Source organism: Micropterus dolomieu, linkage group LG23, assembly GCF_021292245.1.
Source record: "Micropterus dolomieu isolate WLL.071019.BEF.003 ecotype Adirondacks linkage group LG23, ASM2129224v1, whole genome shotgun sequence".
Classification (NCBI taxonomy): Eukaryota; Metazoa; Chordata; class Actinopteri; order Centrarchiformes; family Centrarchidae; genus Micropterus; species Micropterus dolomieu.
In genome coordinates, this window is record NC_060172.1 from 13,101,796 (window position 1) to 13,126,999 (window position 25,204).

The 25,204-nt window shown below is 39.6% G+C and overlaps 2 protein-coding genes across 2 annotated transcripts; both read right to left on the bottom strand.

Moving 5' to 3' along the window:
• Window positions 1-1,793: 1,793 nt before the first annotated feature.
• Window positions 1,794-18,815, bottom strand: LOC123963517 (pterin-4-alpha-carbinolamine dehydratase 2-like). The gene is made up of 4 exons (XM_046040423.1): window positions 18,626-18,815; window positions 17,349-17,480; window positions 4,265-4,345; window positions 1,794-2,114 (listed from the first exon to the last, which is right to left on the bottom strand). The coding sequence occupies exons 1-4, from the start codon at window positions 18,737-18,739 to the stop codon at window positions 2,019-2,021; spliced, it is 423 nt and encodes a 140-aa protein (XP_045896379.1). The 5' UTR covers window positions 18,740-18,815; the 3' UTR covers window positions 1,794-2,018.
• Window positions 18,816-19,275: 460 nt separating this feature from the next.
• Window positions 19,276-23,442, bottom strand: txndc15 (thioredoxin domain containing 15). The gene is made up of 6 exons (XM_046040422.1): window positions 23,247-23,442; window positions 22,468-22,787; window positions 21,541-21,687; window positions 20,779-20,942; window positions 19,997-20,127; window positions 19,276-19,647 (listed from the first exon to the last, which is right to left on the bottom strand). The coding sequence occupies exons 1-6, from the start codon at window positions 23,341-23,343 to the stop codon at window positions 19,451-19,453; spliced, it is 1,056 nt and encodes a 351-aa protein (XP_045896378.1). The 5' UTR covers window positions 23,344-23,442; the 3' UTR covers window positions 19,276-19,450.
• Between the last annotated feature and the right edge of the window lie 1,762 nt (window positions 23,443-25,204).

Consider the following 25,204-nt stretch of genomic DNA (forward strand, 5'->3'; position numbering starts at 1 on the left):
ATCCAACTCTGAGTGTGCGCTTTAGCCTCACCAACATGTGTGTGGGCCTGGTTGGCCTTTACTGTAAGTAAAAATTTGTTTGCAAATTATTGAATATAATGTAAATGTAGCCAGTCTATAGCTTATGAGGTTGAATTTACAATGTTAGTCAAGACTTAATAGAAATGGAGAAACATAGTTTAGTTTTTTACTTTAAGGCATAGGTTATGGAGTATCATGGGTTTGCTTTTCAACATGACCCATCCAAATGAAAGGTTAATTGAAAAGCATGAATTAATACCTTTAGAAATCATGTGAAATACTGGCACTAAACGCACTGATCCGGCCAAGTCAATCTGTGATACTTTACAGTAAATGATGCCGAGGGGAAGGGTGAATTTGTTGTTTAATTTCACTTCGTAGGGGTGATGTGTGGTGTTTGATCCTAATCAACATATTTGTTTTAGTGCACCTAATTTTAACGTTTTCACAACACATTGGTGAAAGGCTATTCTATTTTGCCGGGGCCAGGCTATTTGCATTAATTGTAATGACCTTGGCTGCTCAGCATCTAATTGCATGCTCATAATTGCTTTAACTACAAAAGTCACTGCTAGGCGTCCGCAGCTATGCCACTCATTTCATCTGCGGTAGAGACAGCAATCACCCAAATGCAACTAAGATAAGTTACAGCAACCTGGGAGGATAAGCCCTAGCATCAATAGGAATGTAGTTAGCTTACTTTTGGTTTATTCCTGCAGATGTCTTTAACTAAACTCTCAGAGACAAATGAAGATCCAGTTGCACTCAAAGTAATGCAATTAAAGAAGTTCAACACTTTGGAAAATACAATTACTCACTTTTGTGTTGAGATAGAAGATCCACATCCACTGTTGTGGTTAGGGGAAGCAGACATAACTGGTTGGGGTTAGAGTAAGGTTGGGGTCAGGTTAAAGTAAGGAGATTTTAGGCACATAACGTACATCGACAAGAAAACAGGCTTCGGCACAACACCAGACTCTTGGACTGGCACAGTAATTTCCTGGTCTCTGCTGGATGCCTGGCAACCTTATAGTGACAAGACTCCAGGATGTTACTAAGCCAAACTAGGCAATAGTCCAGCACATAGCCCCCAGCAAAACCGCAGTTATACAGATTAAACAGATGAGATATAACCTGTTAATTAGTAAACTTTAGAGGTGCCGGTAGGCAGATTCTGTTACCTTTGGACAGAGCCAGACTAGCGGTTTCCCCCTGCCTCCAGTCTTTGTGCCAAGTTGTGCTCTGTGCGACGACAGAGAAAGTGGCTTTTTGCAACACAGATTGGCAGAGTGAACAATCCTACTGATTTGGCTTTTATTACACTCTTTTCTGTTTGCTGATCTTCTCCTGATGGCGATCCAGTCAGGAAAACACAGCAGCCCTATCTGACTCATCACTTACCAAATCAAATAAATCCCCTCCTACTGACTTTGACCCCTTCCTCATTTTGCTCCACCCGCCAGGGCCAAAAGGAGAACATGTGGCCTGGTAGAGGACTGACAGGGGAAAGTATCATCTGGATCATTGGTGAGTACCGGACAGAGTACTGCAGAGCAATTACACTCTATTTGAATTCCATGCGTGAAAATAAACACTGTTGAAAACAAGAGAACCACACAGTGAGACACACAATGAAATTAGATCTGCCAGAATCAGTTAAAGGTGGAATCTTGAATCTAAACCAAGGTTTTCTACTGAGCCTTGGAAATGTCATCTTACTCAAGAGTCAGTGCAGAGCTACATCATTATGAATCAATTACAGAAACGTTTCACAAAATCAAACTTTTATTCTTACAGAAAGCTTGTACAAAATATGCTGCAAACAAAATACAAACATCAAAACAGAATATCTTACACAGATGTTATTTAAGATGGATGGGTCAATAGGAGTAAATACATTTTTCTGAGAAATAATTCTTTGACATTCTTTGGCAGAGTTGTGACTGAAAGCAGGGAAACAAAAGAAACTGGGAAAGAAAAACTTTCTGACAAAAACATTACATTGAAAGTGCAATTCTGTCAATAAACTTGGCCATTTTGATGTCCCGTTTTGACAGCCCTCCACAGTCATGTGAAGTCAATGTAATCTGGACCTGTGAGGACACAAACACACAGTTTGCAATTGCAAAGCAATAACAGGTCAACCAAACAAATCACAAGTTAGTATTATTTTTAGTTGGTAATTAGTGCTGTAATAATTGTTAACTAAAAAAAATAGTTAACACTTGAAAAAATCCAAACATTTTCCCAGTGCATGTTATGTAATTGTCATTGCCATTTGGATGGCAAAGAAAAACATTGGGTCAAAATATAGAAATCATTAATTAATCATTATTAGTCTTAGAAGGTGAACAGCATGCGAATCAATATAGAAGAAGAGGATGATGTAAAGGAGTGGTTTCTATGTGCTTTTTCTTTGTTGTTTTTTTACCACGGTATCCCTTGTAACTACTGACTACAGCTGCTGTTCTCCACAAAGATACAAACTTTTCAGAGCCACATATTGAGACTACAGGAGTATTTGATCATCAAGACACAGTTTTTCGGTATTACTTTAAGTGTCACACTTATGTTGTTTTGCAGCCCTGGAATAAGCTTTTATACATGCTTGTGGAAGCAGAAGCTGACATTAGTGTATATTGGTGTAATTGTGCCTGACTAACAGCAGTTTATCCTGTGCAGTGTCGCCAGTTACCGTGTGGGTTGCCAGATTAAGCAGTTTTGGTTTGGTCTCTGTGTGACATTACTGTAATGACAATTCAGGAAGCTTGCACCATTTCTGCGAAAAAGTAGTTCCAGCACACAAATTCCCCCAAAACCACGTGTTGTTTTTACATTTCTGCTTAGTGGATTGCATTAGAGGTGTTGGTTTGGATTATTTTTTGGACAAAGCTTTGGACAGAACCAGACTCGCTGTTTACAGTCTTTATGCTAGGCTAGACAAGACACATCTTGACTCCAGCTCCGTACTTTACACACAAACATGAGATTGGTATTTATCTTCTTACCTCAATTTTGGAAAGAAAGCAAATAAACATATCTCCCAAAATACTGAACTATTTCTTTAAGCTGCGATCCACATACAGTGACATATCTTGTCCTGTTATTTGTCAGGAACTGTGATAAATTCAGTGGACGGCCATCCAGAGTCCTTGAAATTTTGAGGGGATGTTTTTGCCTCCACCAATGAAGTTCCGCCCTGGAGAGCAAGGGCACGTTTAATCTGAAAACGGTGTGCACGGTTTTGCAATGGTTTCTGAGTTGAGCAACATGGTGTGCAACAGCCTATGAGATACGTTTTCTCTCATTTGGTGGGTGGGTCAGAGGTTTTTCCCAATCAGCAGCGACATGTACAGTATATAAACCCCAATATTAAAACGTCAGTGCACTTGCGTACACAACAGGTTGTTCAAGGCAGCACCGTTTTGTTTAAATAAACGTTTTGCATAGTGTTTTGTCGGGGCTGAATTCAGCCCAGCTCTAGCCCAGAGTTATATCTTGTAAACTTTACATTGAGAGCCAAGAAAAGAGAGCAGAACATTAATGAACCTTAATAGAATATTATTAGTAGCTCAGTGTACAGCATCTATTTTAGGATGAACATCAGTCAGAGTGGGATTTATGTGTAAGTGTCTGGTGGAAAGTGCTGTGGGGGCCCAGAGACCTGTAGCACCGTTCTACAGCCACTTTAATAAAGAGTGGATTAGGAGCAGCATTCCTGACAGAGCGGCCGGGTCCACCACACTGTAACTCAGTGGCTACAACCTAATGCTGAGAGATTTTCAGGGACTGGGTTTGTCATATCAACCACTACTTTATTTCTGAGGCAGAGAAAGTGAGAGTGTGTGCGTGAGTGTCAGGGTTGTGCGGGCTTCGTGGAGGGGAGGTAGAGATATTTGCAGAGCTTTTCACAAGAAAAACTATGAGATTACAGTGTGAAGTCGTTCTGACTAACCGAGTGTTTCTGGCTTTGAGTGGAGATCGCTCCAAAACCAGTGAGGATTGTTGAAAAAAATCGGACTTTATCCAGAGTTGATTGATCTCGGTGTGTCTGTAATTTGTTATAAACCAACCGTAGCATTGTAAATATGACAGTAACTCAAACACACAGCCGTGATAACACTGTTTGATTCTACAAGCTGTGATTTCTGTAATGGATACTAAACAAATGCAGCACTGTGAGTGACTCCTCAATCACTATTACAAGTTGTAATTTGGGCCACAATGTGAAGAAAGTTATTACCTTATTATAAACATTGAACCATTCTGGGTGATGGTTCATCTTCTCTGCCTGCAAAGCCACTCGTGACATGAAGCCAAATGCCTGTTTAAGAAGAAAACAATCAACTGTCAATCAAAAACATTTCAGGAAGTGGATTTCTCCTCTAAAACACTTCTTTTTACTTTTTAGTCTAGTCTACCCTCAATGACATAAATGGGGAGGACAAAATATTAGAAACCACTTTCAGTGCAATGCAAAACAGAAACACAGCCTCCTAAATTACCGTAAAGTTGAATCACCACTTCTATAAAAGAGTTTAAACAAAATCTAAACATTATAACCCTCGTAAAGGTAGGATTTATTATAGGGCTGTTGTTTTATGGTGCAGCTAGTGTAACCTAGGTAACTCTGATAAACTGGCAACGTTAGAATTTATTTTTACATTTCCCCCGCAAATTTTCTGTCACTTTCCCATTTCTATTTTTCCCGCAGTCTTATATATTTTTAAAACTGCCTCTTTAGTTCATATTTAGCAAACTCTGCCTAACTGCTCGTCAGCATAAACACTGAAGCCCACTGCACTCTGACTTGACACAAAAACATCATTCTCTAAACCTTACCAAAAGAGGTAACACTTTAAATCCACATATTTATAAACAGTATACAAACATTTAATGAATGGTTTATAACACACTATCATGTAGTTGGATGCAGATATAAGGACATTTTTAAGTGTACAGTATTTGACAGTAATTAAAACTTATCCTATGAAGACATTTTATTTATTATTACAACTATAACATCAATTCATTATCTGTTTTTACACCAGCCTCCACTCATGGATGCCCACAGGACAAGTTACTTTGTTGACAAATACTCTAACAACTACATAATAAGATGTTATTAACAATTTATTAAGTTACTATATATTCACATAAATCTTAATGAGACTTAAAATAAAGTGTTACCAAAGAAAGGTTGACCTGGAGCAGAGACCGTTTCAAAAGAGGTGGGTAATAGATTATATTTTCATGGAGTTTAATGTGACTGCTTCAAATTTCAGCTGCAAGAGGAAAGCTGCCATTCTCCAGGCATACAATTTAAAGCATTATTGGTTTACGAAACACACCGAGTAGTATGCTAGATGAGGGGAGAAGAGAGGGAAAGACGAGTTGCTCAGCTCCAGAACGTATATAGTTAAAATGTCTTGTACCACTGTACCCAAAAATGTGTTGCAACTTGTATGATCGGAATAACTATTGAAAAAGAACATCTTATCTTAACATTATAGATTAAATTATAATTACCTTCTTGATTAATCAACTATTTTGACTAATCACTGCAGCTGTAAAACAAAACAACAAAAAAAAAAAACACACAAAAAAACAAAACACCACAACATATAGCGGCCAACACAAAGCACAAAGAGCAATGCTTCCATTGAAGGCAGAGACAGCGTCTCTGTGCATGTAGAAAACCCTCAAGAAGGCATGTATGTGCATACTTCCACACCCGCGTAAGGAGCAGACAGCACGCAGGCACACAGTCAGAAACACTCTTCATATTTCGAGCTTGGCATTTGGCTCTCTCCAATCACAGGCCATCCAGGGAGTGATTACGGTTATTCTAATTATCTACAAAGAGGAGAGTGAAATCCCTCGTCATACCAACTGTGAAGAGGGGGGTAAATCAGGTAGACCTATTTCAGAGCAATTTCCCACTGCAATCTCAATTAAGCCCCTAAATACTTCCTCCCTGCCTAATTAAATCAACTGAAACGCCATTGTTTACAAGCCGTGGCTTCAGCCCCATCCACCACCTGATATGACGAAAACAGAATTACTCATGCAGAAGAAATTGTGTTTAGTCTTTTTAGTGCGTTGTTACCAATTTCTGAGACGTCCTGTTAGGTGCCCGAGCAGCACGACACATGTAACACGATCGGCAGCTTGATCAAATTGGTTATCAAGGAAACCATCTCCTGATCAATTTAAGTAATTGGCATATTCCTGCAACTTGACCCCACTGGCACCAATTTGGAGACCGAGGCGGTCTGTTTTTTCTCAGCTCTCATTGGCTCTAATGGAGATGGTTAAGCAGCCTGTCATGTCAGGTGTTGTCCAAACATGTCCTCTCTCTCTCTCTCTCTCTCTCTCAGGGCCAAGCTCAGGCTAATCTGCTGCTCAGGAACATTGAGTGACAGGTAAAAGGATTCTATGTGAACACTTAAGGGTTCCTGCACATTGTCCCATTTAAAAACACCATCGTCTTTCAAAAACTCACTTTCCACCTGGACTCTTTTATGGAACACCAACTCAGCCCTTGGTATTTAGACAGATTCCTGATTAGCCAAACTAGTGCTAAGAATACATTATTTTTTTTACTTACACTAAAATCAATCATTTTAATTTTTTTTATTTTTTGTTTCGCTGCTGAAAAAAAAAAATGTCCCAATTATTCACATAGACACAAAAACATGGGAAAATAAGGTCCAGGTTGAAAAATACCCGTTCATTTCCTAGCCTAATTTGAGGATTTTGGTCAGCAGTCCAAATGCTGTATGCTGGTTGTGGCTAGGCTATATGCCTGTAAGAAAACAGGATTGCATTTTTCTGGAACAGTTTGATATTTTTAAATTAGCACGTGTGAATGAAGGTTGTACTTCACTCTTTAATGCAGGGAGGATCCCTTTTAACACCACGTCTGCCAACTGGGTCACACCACTTTAAAGCAACATTATCACAATAACACAGTTACAGATCCACTGACATTACAAGGGGTCTGCAACTGCAAACATCTGCAGTAACATCTGTATGATACGTTTCCACAGATTTCCAAACTTGGCAGAAGAAAGAACTTCTAGTCTGGACCAATAATTGGTCACTTCAATTCAGTTTTAATTCAAGAAGTATATTTTTCTTCCAAAGCCAGCTCATGGCATGGTGAAGTTCGCCAATGATTATGAACAAATGCTGTATTAGTATCCAAAAAGTGTGTTTTTTATTTGCATTTCGAATCAATTGAATTGACAGTGAACCAACCTCAAACTGAGTTTATACTCATTATCCAAACTTCAAAGTGCTGTACAGTACGAGAGCTGCGCAGCTTTTATCAAAATAAGTGTCACACTTACATGTCCCCGTTTTGACCTCATTGATGTGCAATTGAACCACAGAGAAAAATGTAATTTGTAGGAAAGCGGAATGAGAAACTTAAGATGACAAGTTCAGCCTGGGTGCAACATGAACCCTAAGAAAAGACTCTTCAAGAAAAGGAGGAGAGAAAAAGCAAGAAAAGCAGTAATCTCCCACTACAAATGAATTAGAGTTAAATGTCCAAAAAACCTGAAATCATGAAAAGGCCTTAAAAATCATGCCCTACATCGACATCTTCTCTTAGGTGGTGGTCCCTTCGGGGCAGTAAGGAGAGCAGGACACAATACTGGCGAAGTGGTGGTGGTACGTCTGTCTGTCACCTGTAGGTCATCTCAACGCCCTCCACTTGGGTCAAACAAGTAAATAAAACCAACCCTCAACTCCCAGCTGAGGTCTTATGTCAACAGAGGTCAAGGACTCTCCCACTCAAAGTGCTTTGTTTACCCCATTTGTATTGTACGGGCCACACTTCTCCAGCCAACAGGTCAGCCAGCCATTCGGCTATCCATCCATTCAGCCAGCCAGCCATTCTCTCCAACTGGCCCAACAAGCTGTAGCTGTCAAAGTCAGATAATTTGACATGATATTATGCAGGCCCCCATCTCAAATAATCAGAAACACCCAAACGGCAGACCCCCGCTATGCCCCTTTCCCCCGCACACCCGCTTTTGAGGAGCCGTTTTGGTGCTATTACAGCATGATTGTCATACAACACTGGATGAGACAATTTGACGTCGAAGCAGAGTGGTGTTTTCTCTCTCATTGCGGCCGTGGGCTGGAATACAGGACTCAGTTTCAAACACATGTGTCTGTTATTTACAGATCGGTTTTCCACCGCCGCGCGGTCCAGGGGCTTAGAAACGCCTGCTCTGTCTTGCCAGGACTAAGTGCATGCAGATTGTGCCTACTCTTCACTAGCCTCTGACAGACACACACATGCACACTGATGCATGTACGAATGCACATATTCAAACCTCCTCAGCATACACACAAGTTTGTGTCGACGCACACATGAAGACAGTCCGCTTTCCTCTATTACACACCGCCATGACTACCCGATGATTACCCTACGAGCCCCATCATCACCCGCGTCAGCCCCCTGGAAAACCTTCGCTCCTCCACAGTGAAAGGCAAGAACACTGAACTGTACGTGGTGGCGGTGGTGGTGATGATGATGATGACGACCACACCTCTTATGTCTCATTTCTCTACTTTCCCAAACCACTCTTCACAAGCTTCCAGCTGGCAGGACAAGGCCGCCCGCTAAGTTGAAACGTAAGTTGAAATGTAACTTTAAGCAAAATATTGAATAATTATGATGCAAAGCTGCCAAGCGCTGAAATTCTTTCTTGTTGTAGAGAGCGCTCTACTGGGCATGTGTAACATCATAATCTTCTCAAGTTAACGCAGAGAAACACAGAGGACTTTAATCTGATATTCTGACAAAGGCGATGCACGCTGCGAACACTCATGAAGTGACTAACATCCTGTGTAACCAATGTTCAGGCAGTCAGCTCCTATTTATGTAAAGAGTGTCATGTAATACTCAAGCATGGTGTTAAGGCCAACTTATGCAAACCCCCTCATTAACTGCAGGGTTACCAGCAAGGGCTTAAAAAGGTATTGGGCTCGTCAAAAGACAGCAGACGTCAATGCCATCTTAGCTTACCCAAAGGACTGATAGCCAGATTATCTAACCACCTCCGCTTGGGTGCCACACCTCACGGCTTCCCTCCAGCCATTTTCACAGGACAAGATGAATGCAGGATGCCTCCAGTTCCCAGGGAAAGTTCCATTTTGGAGACAGAATGGGAACTGAACACCGCTGAGCCGATTAACAGGCCTCTCACTCTGAGTTGACTCTGATTATTTTATAATAATTATTTATAGTATTTGTCATACAACAAAGAAATATGTGTTTTATTGTGCAAAAAGGTGTTTTTGAATCGTCAACTTTGTAAATTGTATGTCAGAGGAGAAATTACTTCATAGGTAGGGAGCATAACAAGCAGATATCAAGGAAGCGGCCAATGTTGTGCAAGCAAGTGTGTGTGTGCCTGTGTGTGTGTGTGCGCGCAGCAGGAGGGGGGTGACTCTGGGAGTTTGGTTTACCCAGGGGCTCAGTTTTAGTTGTAGACATCTTATTCAACACAAGCAGAGCAAGGCCTGTAACGAGAGGCAGAGGCTTGAAGGAGATTTGGTGGAGAGGGAGCCCCTGACTGAATATAAAAAGGGGGATCAGCCTTCGGAGAGCAGAGCGGAGGGAGCTTTCGAAACACAGCAGCGCTCTCCTCAGTCTCAAAATTGGAACTTAAGTCCAGAAGCTGTGTGGACACTGCAGCTTTTTAACGGTGCTTGTAATGCGGATATAGTGTGTGGTGAACCACAACTTTGGCGTGTTGTTTGTCTCAAGTTTGTGCCATGTTCTCTTTTTGTTGCATTATTGCACAACTATGACTGTGAATGTTGTGAATTTATAAATATCAATTTTTGCATGTTTTTAATTCAGCAAATACTTTGATATGGAATAGCTTTCTAATATGACCCCAAAAAAAGGTTTCTAAAGCAGCATTGTGAAGTTTTACTGCATCACGTCTGTGACATTTCCATGCTCATTGTGTTGTTGAATATAGCCAACTAACACACCTCCCTGTCCTTTAAATATTTGGATGCCTGATTACCCTTTCTATCTGATTTTTAATATACATATTTTCTTCTTACACATGTACATGTACAGATGTCACTGAAAGGTTAGGAGGAACATAAATGCAGAAATATCGCCCCTACTAAGAAGATACCACTGAGTGAATACTGCAAATATTTAGAATGTAACAATATATTGTATCATTTTGGTTATTACTGCTGAAAAATATCTCCCATCAGACCATGACTTTTGTAAATCCTTACACCCTCTTCACTCCAAATACCTTTCCTGAATGCTTATTCTGACATGCAATGAAATACTGTTTAATACTTGATTTTAATCTGTACATTGAAAATGGTTTTGTACATGAGGCCAACATTTGAGACTTGTGTTTGTGAAAAGTGAGTCAAAGATTTTAACATTTGTCTTTGGCAGCCATAATAGCTGTACAGTTAGAGACGAGGTTCCCGTACTGCACAATTAAACTCAATCCTTTAGCTGATGATTTGCACCATGTCACCTAAATTAACGAGATGAACTTAGTTCTATACGTGGTTTATATTCTTAGTTAAGGAGGAGCTTGTTCACTTTGCAGGAGAGACTCAAGATAACAACTCGCCTGTTTTCCTTCGCAAATGCAGCTTATTAGTGATTTTTTCTCCATTGCTGCATGATGCCGAATATTTGCAGAGAAAGATGAAATGCCATCATTGCCAACTTCAGCTAACATAACTCAGCAGTTGAGCATGCACAGCTCACCTCGCCTATACAAACTGCATCTTAAGGCTACCCATTTCACTTGTGTCACATGAATATTTCCACGTCATCCACTGAAATGTAAAGCAGATGGTCATTTGTAAACATACATAACATGAAGCTTGATGCGTAAACAACATCAGTGACTGCAACTTTAAAACAAGCACAATTCCAACCAAAATTTACAGTATTAAACACACACACACACACACACACACACAGATGTTTCCACATATGATTGCAGGGATTCTCAGTGACCAAAGCGACTCCAGAAAGAGGATTTCACCTCTCAAACCCGATTAAATATTAGCGGACTTGATGAGGGAAATAACTCAGAGTAACTTCTCAAGACGGCTGCCATTAACAAGACACAGTTTACCCACATGCCGCATATAAATTACCGGCCTGATCACAACAGCATCATAACACTTTCCACTTGCATATAATCAAAGAAAAATAAACTCAAACAAGCGAATCCAGCTGTCATCTTTTTTTTTTTGTTCATTTGTAGCTATGAGTGGCTCTGTGCCTCATGTTTTCAGCTCCACTTAAACAGGCTGCCGCTGAGGATTTTCACATGGACACACCTCTACCGCCCCCTAGAGACCACAACGGTTTCAACTCACAGAGAGGGGATTTGTTATTCTCATTATAAACTCTTGGGGATCTGATTTCCTCAAGCCCATCACTCGCAGATAAGTGGCGAATGGAAATCAGCCAGCATGTCGCTCCTCATCTCCATTCCCCTCTGGTAAAAGCCCTTTAAGAACGGCCATGAAAAATGAGCCAGAGTTTGTGAAAATGCATCGGAGAATTTGGGGGGGTAGCTGGAGAGAGAATAAAAGAGGGTGAAAAAGAAGGACAGAGAGACAGACAGAGAGAGTTGCCAACATGTAAAATTGGAACAACATGAGCTCATTGCCCAATAAAATGGGGCACAGAATGGGAATGAGAGACAGACAAAGACTAGAGAGACAGAGATTGGGGGAAAGGCGGGTGGCAACGAGGAAGAAAAAAAGCAGAAAGCAATGCACATCTACCAGAAGGAATGATGGGGTTGTTAGTGGTTTGTGACCCAGTTGAAACGTTTTAACCAATTTGATTGTTTGTGAAAGTAATCATTCTGATCGAAACCCCAACCGCTGCCAACTGGCCGCCTGTCATGTCTCAGGGTAATGCAGCCTGACGTGTCGGGGTAAGAGGAGAGGCTTTAGAGCCAGGAGGAGCAGTTGGGGGAGGTCAGCGCTCGCCCCTCGACTTCAAACAAGGGAAAGTGTAAAAACAGACTATTCTAGGGGCTAAAACAACTAACGACAGGATTAGAGGAAGTCCACTAAGTGGCCTTGAGATGCTGCAGTTTACTTCGCCCAATGCACGGCTCAGGCAAAGTAGAAATCTACCTACCAATGCTGTGCCAAAAACATTTATATATCGCTTTTAGTGTTTCTTTACCTCCAAAAGTCGTAGACCTGGTATGAACTCCCGTGTAGGTCACAATAAGTGTGATCATCAAAAAAGTCAGGTACAGCAAGCATGTTAAATTTAACATTTCAAGTTGTTTGCTGAACTACTTGAGGCAGGTTTATGACACAGAGGAGGCAGATCCTGAAGAATGTGCTCAGGAAAATCTCTAACACAACAAAAAACATACTACAAATGCATATCTGTGGAAACATCTATGTGTGATAAAATATACTAATCTCAGGTTCACTACTAGCTTTTCTTCCTGGAGCTTTCTATCATTTCCCATAGCTTTGACAATTGTCGATACATGAAGGAAAGATTACAGCACCTGTTTCTGTTTTGTTATGTAGATGGGTCATAATAACACCTGAGCAAGTTCCATTTGCTAAAGAGGGCCATGGGATGCAGTTGAAAGCTCCAATAAAAGCTGGTAAGTGAACCTTGACTTTAGATTGTTTTACAAAAAACGATATATTTTTTCTTAATTTCACAGGCTCCAGTATATTCAATCAAAGTGTATTTAGACTTGTTTCACATTTTCTCACAACTCATCAGGACAACATTAATATAAACCAACTAAAAATACACTACACAAGTTCCACATGAATGCATATTTTCTCACTGTTTGAATCTATTTTTAGCACTTCTATTCTTTTTTCACTTTTAATTCTTCACCTACAGTGCCATTCGGTGGCTTGAAAAGCCTTTAAAAATACTTTGTTACTAATGTGCAAAAGGTATACATAAATCTTCTGTCAAATGGCACAAATTGCATGGTACACTGACCTCAGCAACATGAAGTGCCAAAGTGACTGACATTACCTAAACTGTCATGATGTGATTAGGGCTGAGCATCAAACCCACAACTTGTTGAGTACTGACCAAAATGTGTTGAAAAGCTGTCATGTTTCAAAATTTGGCATTGTATGCTTGTTTAGATTCATAATTTGGTTTAGTTATTCCCTGACCAAACATTTACTGATATGAATCATAACTTTGTTTGGTTTAGGCTGTTTTTTATTTGTGCAAAGTTGTGGCTCAGCTGCTTGTACTGAGAGAACATTAAACACTGAGGCACTGAGAAGTTAGGGATGTTTTGTGAAATTACAAAGCAGGGGTGGTTTTTGTATTGTGGTCAGAGGAACAGGTAATTCAGTTAAATTTAAAAAAAAGATTGGGACAGTCACGCCGTCAGATCACCAACACCCACCAACCACTTACTATGGATGAAGAGAGTATTGAAATGGTAGATGATTATAAATACTTAGGCACAATAATTTATGCTAAACTGTCATGGAATTTTAATACAGATGTTATTTATAAGAAAGGGTTGCAGCGTCTATATATTTTATGCATAAACTAAGACTTTTTAATGTGGACAGAGATATATTAGTCCTCTTCTATCGCTGCTTTGTGGAAAGCATACTAACTTTTTGTTCTATTCCCTGGTATTTCACATTGTCAGTAAATAATAAAAATAAACTGCATAAGATAGTTAATATGTCCAGTAAGATTGCCGGGGTACAGCAAACTAGCATGACGATGACCTGTGACAACCTGCACCTGGTGAAGAAGGGGCAGGCGATTATTAGAGATGTATCACCTCCCCTATTTGGCGAGTATGAGCTGTTACCATCAAGCAGAAGGTTTAGGTTGGCATCTCTCCAAACCAACCAGGCCTGCAGGTCATTTGTGCCTATTAGCACTGGATTTCTTAACAAACAATGAGATGATAAAACAGAGCGGAATCTTGGGGTGTGCGGGACCTGCACCTTGGTATAAATTGTATAGCACTCGTGGGGAATGTTTGTGTTGGCAAAGCAGTTGTCTGGTTGTTAGTCTGTTGATGTTGTTTATCTGACATTTGCTCTATGACAAAATGAATTTCCACAAGGACTAAATAAACATCTATCTCTCTCTCTCTCTGATCATTTGGTCAGTGCATGGACACAAAGATGTTTTACAGAGGTAGTTTTCATATCTAACACACAGTACAGTCCCTGACAAAAGTCTTGTCGCTTATCTATTTTGTAGAAACACCTGCTATTAACCTGACTTTCAATTAATCAATTGGTGTTAGAAATAGCTCATATGAAAAGCTAAAACCCTCCCAAATGATGTTTAATGCACTGAAATAAATTAGTTTCACTGAAAAAAGATTTATCATTTAAACAAGACAGAAAGGTCAAATTTTGGCAAGACAAAAGTTTTGTCGCCCATACAGAAATTGAACAAATTTACTGCAAATACAAAAATATGTCAGAAAATTAATTAGTGGTGCTGTGAGATCCAAATTTAATATCTTGTATGACTTCCATGAGCTTGAAGGACTGCTTCCATGCGGTTTGGCAAGGATGCATACAATTTATTGATGAAGTCATCAGGAATAGCAAAGAAAGCAGTCTTGCATGCCTCCCAGAGTTCATCAATATTCTTTGGTTTCGTCTTCCATGCTTCCTCTTTCATCCTACCCCACATATGCTCAATGATGTTCATGTCTGGGGACTGGGCTGGCCAATCCTGGAGCTTCTTGATCTTTGCCTTGAGGAACTTTGATGTGGAGATGGAAGTATGCGATGGAGCACCATCCTGCTGCAGAATTTGGCCTCTTTTATGGTTGGGAATATAAGAGGTAGCTAAGATTTCTTGGTATTTTAGACTATTGATGTTGCCTTCCACCCTGCAGATCTCTCACACACCCCCATACTGGATGTAACCCCAGACCATGATTTTTCCGCCACCAGACTTCACTGTTTTCTGGGTGAACCTCGGATCCACGCGGGCTCCAGTAGGTCTCCTGCAATATTTGCGGCGACTGTGGTGTAATTCAACAGAAGATTCATCTGAAAAATCCACCTTCTTCCACTTTTCCAGCGTCCATTTTGCAGGCTGTGGGCCTTGGCAAATGCCACACAGTTTTTCAATTGTCTTTTGTTTAGTGCTGGCTTCTGGGCACTGATTCGACCATGGAGGCCATTTCGAGACAGAATCCGACAAACTTTTCTGGTTGACACAGGGACTTCAGGTGACCAGGTCTCGTGGAGCTCTGCTGCAGTGGAAAATGGGCTGGCCTTGGATTTTCGGGCCAACAAACGGTCCTCTCGAGCAGTTGTCTTGCAGGGTCTGCCTGACCTGGGCTTGTCAAAAATGTATCCAGTGTCTTCAGATGTTTTTTTTATCCTCTGTACTTGACGCTGAGACACATTGAAGGTGTCTCCCGCATCAGCAGTGGATCTGGTCTTCAGCCTCTTGATAATCAAAACTTTAGTCTCAGGGTGAATCTTAGGCATGTTTGCAGAGGTCTAGTCGCTGTTGATGTGAAGGTCTAGTGTACTGGGGTTGTTTTTATACACACCTGAGACCTAATTGATCCATTATTAGTCACAGGTGAAGCTCATATGACAAGGCGACACTTGTGTCTTTGCAAAAATTGACTCAATGGGCTTTACCAAGCTGTGAATATTAGAATACTTTTTGACAGTTTCGTTTTGCACTGAAACATTATTACAAAAGCTGTTGGGATTAAAATGAGCAATTTCTTGTAAAAAAATCTTGATTAGAAATATATTTCAGCGGCACTTCAGGTCAATTTGTACACAAGCGACAAGACTTTTGTCAGGGACTGTATGTGCAGTCATTTTTGTATCTTAGAAGATTTCTGTCAATTATGGATTTTTTTTTTTAATTTGTGGTATTTTTGTATGTCACGTAATCCCACTTTGATGGCATGACACACAAAAAAAAGTCTTTCATTTATTGTAGAAAAACATGTTAATATTACTCAAATTAAGGGATTAGAAAAAAGTATAGTTATGGCGTGGTTACTGCATTTGTGTATTGTAGTGGCACCAGTATTAAAAAATTTTAATTTGAAAGAATATGTTTTTTCAAATGCTTTAAAGCGCTACTTTATAAGAAATAAGTCAAGTAATTTATTTAAACAACATTCAGCTTCACATGCAGTAACATGACTTTATTAAAACCTTCAGAATCCCCATTTTCATGTAAGGTGCTCGGCATGCTCTGTCTAAGTTAGCGCCCCATGCTTGCCTCATTGATCGGTGATTAACACAGACAGTAGAAATAATAGCTTCATAAACACCCAACAACCTTTCAGTGGTCATCAGTGCTTTTCTTTGCACAAAAGGAAAAAAATAAATAAATCTATGAACCAAATGAAAATTGTGAAAGCAGAGAGGAACCTGCCCCCTGCTACACCTGCAACCAATCAGTGTATAAACAAAGATGAATTTGTGTGTTTCCGATGGTTAACAAAATGGCCGTGCATCTGGAGGTCTGCGTCCTGATCCCCATCAAGCAAACCCCCACCCAGCTTATAACAGCCCCCAGAAGACCCCAGCAGACCTACAGAGTTCCCCAAAAACTAAAAGAAAATTTGAGCTTCGTCGCAGACTTTATTGGCCGTCTGGAATAGAAAACTACAAAGACTGAAGATGTCAACTGCCTGTGCGCGTGTTCTTTCTTTCACGTTAAATTGAATAAAACCCATTTACACGCTCTAACCAGCTGTACAGTGATGCAGATTTGGTCCAATCTATGATCCCAGTGATTAATTCTGACTGTTTATCACAATAATTTGAGGAACAAAATTATTTTACTTACACTTTTAGCTACGTACATCCAACTCCTGACCAATGTTGTTTGATGAAAAGCAGTGAACTCAGATGTGTAAGTGTTGCCAATATGGCAAAATTCTGATGTTATTCAACACGGAAAAACTAAAATCAGCCCTACTGTGTGTGTGCATCGCTGTCTGTTTTGCTATATTTAATTTTATTTACATGGCAGTTGAATCACATCAACACAGACTCTATTTTAAATGATGGCCATGTCACAAACTATATGTCTTGTACATAGTGAATGCATACACAGTATGTATGACTGGACAAGGAACAGGAAATCAGATAACCCAGACCATACAGTACATAACTGACCGTCAGCCTTGCCTAAATGTAATCTTAGCCTTAAACCCCAGTCTGAGACTAAACTAAAACACAGCAAGTGACTAAATACCCTCACTTTTTACAAAAATGTTACATGTCAGAAGTACATCACACACACAGACCTGATTAAATGTTTTAAAATGAAGTTCTTTGAAGATGGCATCGCGGTCGTCCACCTCCACCCAGCCTGTGGCCCTGAGCTCCATCACCAGCTGATCCCGGTCTGAAGGGGAGAGCCAGTTGGAGTCTGACGACTGTAGACAAGTACGCACACAAATCTCAGAATGTGTACAACATCATTTTGTTGTTCATGTTGGAGTTATTACATTGGAAAAAGCAGTGATTCTGTGTTTATTCTCTTTTCTCAATCTGCTGTGCTCTTTAAACTGTATTAAATTGTTGTAAAAAAAAAAATCTCACTCACATTTCAAAAACTGACATTTTAACAAATAAATACATAAAAAACTGTATTAAAAAAAATACATAATACACACATACATGTTTATTCTTGTTTTTTCCCCCCTTTTCTTCCAACCCATACCAACCTTAACCCAAACGTGCAGATTCCGCCTTTACTGCCACTGGTGAACTGTCACCTTCATTGTAGCCTAGTGCTGTTAGTGCTGCATCCACAAGGTGGAGTCCTAGCATCAACAATAAGTACTAACGCTGGCCTACTTTGTAAAGAAACAGGCAGGCCACACAGAAATTAAAGTTACAGCCATATTGCTGTGATATTCATCTTTAACTGTATAACTACTGAGCGTTAATTCTCAATTTTTAAAAACAAACTTTAGTAATTGGTCATTTTAAATCTGTTTATATTTGGCTGACTTATTTGCAAAGTCGAACAAAATAATATGAATTTAACCCTTGTAGGACTTGTCCACTCGTCTAATCCACACACCAGAACTTTATTTCTAAATCCTGAACTTTATGACATAACAAATGCTCACATAAATGAAATATACAGTCACCTTAACTAAATACCGTTAAATGTTCAGGGACGAAAGGGCAAGGCTGAACTCAAAGATAAAATGTCAAGTTAATATTGTCTGGTGAGTTTTATATCCATCAAACTATTACGCCGAACATAACAACATCTCCGAAGGTATTTGGAAATACCACACACTTTGCTTAATACGTGTGTCCTTTTACAGGTTTTCATGTAGACATTTAATTCGCAGAGTTTTGAGTAGAGTTTGGCGTACGTTTTGTCATACAATAAACCACGGCACGTCTTCCCTGTGGCTTGCTATTTCACAGCATACAAAATTGTGCACTTCTTGCTTGTTTCGTGACATTACTCCCACGTGTACACAACTCTAGCCATGTATTAAGTACGTAGATAAGATGCTTATAAATGCTAATGCTAAAAGACTGTCACTGCAGCACTCACCATTTTAGAGCAGTTGTTCCCGGAGAGCGGAGGCAGGAGCAGACTGCTCAGCCTGAACGGACGCTTGCAGGGCCATGAGCTGCCCGTCCTCAGGCTAAACATTAACCTAGACATAACCAGTGCTTTGTCAGCTCAGCTGTGCTCTTTCACCACCCCTATCACCTCTTCTGCTCTCTGCGTGTCCTCTCACACTTCACCATAGCTGTTCAGTTTACTGCCTGATTAAAATCCCATATTTTCCATGGGAGTATGGTTATCCCAATGTGCCTGCTCCTACAGTGACATGAATGGAGGATTTGCAAACCAGATTCTCCAGTCAGTGATGATTAATAATTATGATTAAATAAAATTAATACAAAAAGATATTTCTATTATATTTCCAGTAGTATTCGTATTAGTGCATGTATTATTATTATTATTATTTATAGAATATGATTAATTTGAAGTATACCATTGGTCAGTTTAATAAGTTGGATAAACTCTTGTGGACTACATTCCAATGCACGTTAATAAAGTCAAGTTATTTTGTACTTCAGGATTATGGCTGAAAGGGAATATCTATAAAAAGCACAGAAGAGAAACTACACAGAACCACAAGTCTATAGCTATGACTTCTCTAACATGGCAAAAAGCACTGAAATGTTAAAAGCTACAAATCATTATATTCTTTATTATAAGTCACAATGGCTCACATGCATTAATTTGTTTATCAAACAAGTTAAAAACATATGTAAATTAGCAACTGTTGAATTTATTAACAAACTAAATTGTTCATCAAATAATCGTTTACATCCAATGATTTGCAGTCTGTGTGTGTGTGTGTTTTCAGTCCTGATGTTCGTGCTCCTGTCCCGGGATGAGCCAGCGAATGCTCTCTGTCCGCAGGATGGCGTATGTGGTGAAGCCCGCGATGAAGAGGATAGAGAAGACCAGCAGCCAGTCGATGCTCTTCACCGGGACGCTAGGGAGGGGGCCGAGATGATCTGAATCCATCACGGTTTTGTCGGCGGTGGTTTCAAACCCTGGAACACAAACAGTTTATCAGAAAATACAGCATGCTTGATATATGTATACACATTGCGTTTACCAGCAACAGAAGCAAAGCCAGTACACAGAGGAATGACTTAACCCCTGTTCCTGAGAAAAAGCGGATTTAACCTATTGTCAAATTGTTTTTATTTCATGAAGTGCAGTCACTGACAGGAAGTGACCAATCAAAACTAAAGCAGCATAGCGAGTACTCTGTCCAGAGAAATCCGAACTTGGCATCAATAGACAAATGAACACATTTTGACTGTCCAGAAGGTTTTATAGTGCATTTTATAGTGTCCTAAACATAAAAACAGCATTATTTCAGACTGTTTCCTGTACCTGTCTGGTTAGCGATGAAGGAGGTGAGTGTCTCCAGCGTTCTGTCAGTGTGATTGAAGCGAGCCATGGGCTTGGCACCCTGGAACAGCAGGATGTTGGGCACTGCCACGGTCCCAAACCTCGTGGAGAGACTAAAACAAAAAAATGCACATGCTTACATTTAAATGTTCAGTTTTTGATGAGACTCTTACAAAATGGTATTGATTGAAGTCTGTATTTTTGTAGTGATGCTGTGTGGATCAGCATTATATTTGAGTTTGACCAGGACTACTACAATATGTACTTAGAGCACCAGCACTGAATACATATCAAAGGATGGAATCAAAATGCAGTCTCATCAAATCCTGAAAATGTTAAGATTTAGGTTGGATTATCTTGGTATCTTGATGTACAGTTAGCATTGTTTTCATTACTTTGGAAGCAAAGCTAACAATTCTTTATTTTAGGTGGTCACAAGCCAAAAACTTTGGGAACCACTGGTCTAACTTTACAGTTTTTGCGTCATATAAAGTTTTAAGTAAGATTATTTTTGCTCAGAAACACAATTTTAAAAAAAGCTTATTTTATAGTTTGTATTGTATTTTGGATCACTAATCTAATAAGCTAGTCTACTAGCAAATAAAAATGTGAGTTACAGTTCTACCAGATACAAGATGATGTTACCCAAGCCACACACAACACAAAGGGTAATAAAAAACAGAAATCCCTTAATGCCCCTTTAAAGTGGGCTTTCAAAGAGGGAGGGATGATACGCATTAATACCAGAAAAATTACCCATTCACCTGCTGTGCTGTGAGGCATCCAGCGCCAAGAAGTGCATGCTGGGAAAGACTCGGGGCAGGGCATTGAAGTGAGGTGCTAGGCTGGCTGAGAACTGGCACCAGGCAGTGAAAAACAGCACTACAGAGCACTCTGTGCTGTTAGCATTCAGGAAATCCATCAGGTCCTAAGAGAAATGAGGAATGAACGAATTTGCTCTCCTACAATTAGTCAGTCAAACACAAAGCGGCATATTGTGCCTTTTTCTCAGAACAGGAGTAAAATTTCTCTCTGCATGGCTGTAATTTTGTTCATATTTTATTTGCAAATTAGTTTGCAAACTCTGTTTTTTTATTATTAATGTAGTGCTTGACAAAGGACACACACACCTCTGCTGAGGTAGTTCTTGCCCACTGAAGTAATTTGTCGTTTTGAAAATAGGTTTCCATTAAATTTTATGAGCAGAATAGCCTGGTAGGAATGAAAACCTAACTGATATATTGGCCATTATTAGCTGAATACTAACAGTTGGATCTTGGGTCTATTACAATGAAGCAAAATTTGAATTTTTCTAGGGTTTACACAACAATACATTTCTAATTCTTATAATAGACTTCCAATATTATGGATGAATATTGTTATTCATCCATAATTATTATTATATGAAAATTTAAAACATGTGTTAAGCACAAACTTCTTAAATGTAAGAAGAAATTCAGCATTCGGACGTTAACAGTGTTGATGGCACTCCTCAAAAAGTGTGCCTCAGAGGGCAGCATGATTACCTGTGAAGCGTTGAGGACCTGCACGGTAAAAGTGTCCATCCCTGTGATGTTCCTCCTATCACAATTCACCTTGTACGTCTTGGCGGTCTCTGTGACGTTCTGCTCCTCAGTTGGTGTGTTGTCAGCATGCACTATTTCAAGGGTGACCTGGAGGTAAAAATCCAAGGAGAAGTCATCTTCTGCACTACTGCTACTGCACTCATCACTGTTTATTCACAGCTGAACAACATGGTATTATGAGACAATACGGAATGGTTTGTTAGCATGCTAACTTCAGTAGATATCTCTGCAACATAATACATACAACTGTTGAATGTTTTAAATTAGAATTCTGTCCATAACTTACACATTCAAAACAATTTTAAAAATATAATAAAATGTAAAGAAGCAAAATTATCAAACATCTTTTTTAACTACATGAAGAAAACAATTTATCATTTATACAAATAGTAATGCATATTGGAGATTTTTTTTCCCCTATCATGAAATCATTCAACTTCCCCAAAGTTAACTTGCTACCTCCTCCTCAGGCACTCACAATAAGAACTGATCTTAGGAACTCACATTTAGTTAAAACTATGTATTTACCAACTATTTGGCAATTCACTACCTTCTGCTGCCACTGTGGATTGTTTTATTGTAAATCAGTCTGTCCTGTCAGTAGTTGTAGGAATAATTCTTTAAACATAGACATTCTCCAAATCCAAGAAATTAACTTTAGGGAGACATGAAACTGCACACATTGGTTGTTCATCACTGGAGGATGTAGTAAAACCTATGGAGTTTCAAGCCAAACTTTATCATGGTTTTCCTGAAGGCAGGTGTTCATACCTGACCTCTAGTAGATCTACTCTTTAAGCTGGAATTTATGGATTTTTTAATGTGAAAACAACCCCTATTCACAATATCCTGCTTCTGGTGAGTTACCTGCTGTGATGATTCAGTGCTCTTCTCCTCCAGAGACGCTCCTTTCACAGCCAGAACAGGTGAACCACACTGGCCACTGCTGTCATCACAAGGCGGGGAGAAGCCTGACTGAAAGTCTTTCACATTTTTGGGGAAGAGGGACTCAATGTCAGATGGATCAATTGGAGCTTCAGTACCCATCACAGCATCTGCGATCTCAGCTGTCTTGAACTGCCTCTTTGGTAGAGAGTCCAAGTCTTCTGACTCCACAAACTTGGGAATGTTCTCCAAGTCGGACACTGCATCTTTTGACAACATGAGCTCTGGTGACTCATCATTCTCTGTAAAAAAGTACAATATAGACCAAGGTCAGTACATAACACGTTTCACTCACGGCTGTCCTACCGGTTTTCCTTTTGGGAGGGTAAGCCACAGTGCTAAAGACAAGCTTTTAACCAATATCTCTGAAGATTATCTCTTATTTCTAGTAACAGCTCTCTTTTTCTTTCCCATAAGTGTCAATTACCTGCTATTAAAATTGACTGAGTGGATCTTTGTAATTGTTGCAATTGTCCCATTAAAAGAAGGTGCACTGAAAAGGTCTAGCCTGGTTCCAGACCTCTAACTCACTACGTGAATCTCCAATTTAACTGACACTTTGTTAACACGTGAACACAACATTAAGACTAGCTTCTTGACATTAAAGGAACAGTCAGAATGAAAACCAGTCAGCTGTAAATAAACATCAGTTTTGTGCTAGCACTGTTTAGCTAACAATCACGTCTCATCGGTTAACTTACCCTGTGCGCTCACAGACGAAAACCTCGATAGATCAAAATGACACAACATACATAATAAGACATAAGAGATGTGAAGTTTGTTCAAATTCCCCGTCATATTTTTCTAATTTAGCCGGATACAAATATGAACTGTGATCACGACATGTTGAGACGTGAGGTGATGTTGTTCGGCTTGTAGGATAGGATGTTTCGAGATGTGGCGGAAGACAATAAATGCTGCACCTCCGAATTCTGCTTCCGGTGTTATGGGGTTCATCAATGGTGATAAATAATTAAGCATTTTGATATTTTATGAACGTTTAGAGTCATCAATATTTTATCACACTTAGAAGAAGTAGCCTTTCTTGAGATTCAAAATATGATAACGCCGTTTGATCAATGTGCCCAGCAAAGTGTCTGAAAAGGACCTAAAGAGGTGGATGTTTCATTCGGCAGAACAGGGGCGAGTTCAATCTCAAAACGTTTTGCACCGGTTTGCAACGTTTTCAGATTGAACGGCATGTTTCCTTGAAACGTTGCGCAACGTTCTGCAACGGTCTTCGGAGTATGTTTTCTCTTGGTGGGCGTGTCTCATGTGTTACCCAATCAACTGCAACAAGTTTGTAAACACAACGGCGTTAAAAAGCCAGGAAAATGCAGTGCGCTTGCGTACACAACAGGGTGTTCACGTGACCGCCGTTTCCGTTGAAAAAAACGTTTTGCATTGTTTTGTCTGCGCTGAACTCGCCCCAGATGTTGGAGGCTTCCTGCCGAGATTTGCATCCACCTCTTTTGTCAGCGGGCATACAGAACTTGGCACAGGGACCAGATCTGAAAACATCTTTTGAAAAAAGAAGGAATTTATTTTATGTTGCAAAAAGTAATTGCATTTTGTTTGTTTGTTTGTTTTTTGATTTTCGAAGAATTACAAGCATATGTGCTGCATGTTTCTCTGCACGGAAACTGGACAGAAAAAGCAGCAATGGCACTTTTCATACAAAGCCATGTAACACAGTTTATAGTGCTTCACACTATAAAAACAAAAGACACTGACAATAATGCCACCCCACCCCCTCCACACTCACACACACACACACATACACACACACACACACATATGCACAATCACACACAAAGTGAGGGAGATTTAAAGAAAAGACAATACAAACATGAGGTAAGAAAACGCAGAATTATATACCTTTTGGTATTTTAAAATGTATTTATTCTACATGTAGGCTAGTTATTTCTGTATTTCCATGTTTGTTTATTTATTTATTTAAATAAGTACTTATTGATTTATTTATTATCTAATTTTTGTCCTTCATGATGGGGAGCCATCAAATAACCTCCATTTTATGGTTGAGGATGGGTACTTTCACCAGCACAATCATGAAATGATTTTAAGTTTGTGAAGTGTTCACTCTTGCAAACAAAAATATTTTAAGACAATATTTCAGCAGAATGTGTTACTTTCAGATTTATTACTCAACTTTTGAACATTTCACAACAATCTTGCTGCAATAAAATGGGTATAATACAAAGATTTACAGGCTTTACCAATCACACTGTAGGAATAACTGAGCATCCGGTCATCTCAAAAACACTCAAAATGTGAGGTAGTATTTTTTGAAATCATCGTCCTTGTTCCTTTAAGGTTTGAGACAATGATCCATTCTGCTTAATCTAAATAAATTATTAAAACCTAACTTAGATCAGCAGGAAACAGGGCTGTTTTTCTGAGTTCTGAATTCAGTATTAAAGTACAAATCAAAACAAAGTAGTCTCTTTTTATCTGTGAGCAAGAATACAAATATGTGGGGGAAAACATTTTATAACTGCAATGTAAACTGACATATTAATCATAGTCAGTGCATTCAGCAACACATTCATGTTACAAGCTATTTACTGGAATGAGGCACAGCTTTACCCCACCAGACCTTATTCATTGGATAGGCTAGGCACCTCCTGCTTTGACAAAC

Coding starts and splice junctions, on each gene's coding strand:
- LOC123963517 (XM_046040423.1), bottom strand. CDS start 18,739: ATGTCTAGGTTAATGTTTAGCCTGAGGACGGGCAGCTCATGGCCCTGC. Junction 17,481..18,625: donor GGAACAACTGCTCTAAAATG/GTGAGTGCTGCA, acceptor ACTTGTCTACAG/TCGTCAGACTCCAACTGGCT. Junction 4,346..17,348: donor ATTTTAAAACATTTAATCAG/GTCTGTGTGTGT, acceptor CTTCTTAAACAG/GCATTTGGCTTCATGTCACG.
- txndc15 (XM_046040422.1), bottom strand. CDS start 23,343: ATGACGGGGAATTTGAACAAACTTCACATCTCTTATGTCTTATTATGT. Junction 22,788..23,246: donor TTCGTCTGTGAGCGCACAGG/GTAAGTTAACCG, acceptor ACTTTTTTACAG/AGAATGATGAGTCACCAGAG. Junction 19,648..19,996: donor CTTCATCGCTAACCAGACAG/GTACAGGAAACA, acceptor TTTGTGTTCCAG/GGTTTGAAACCACCGCCGAC.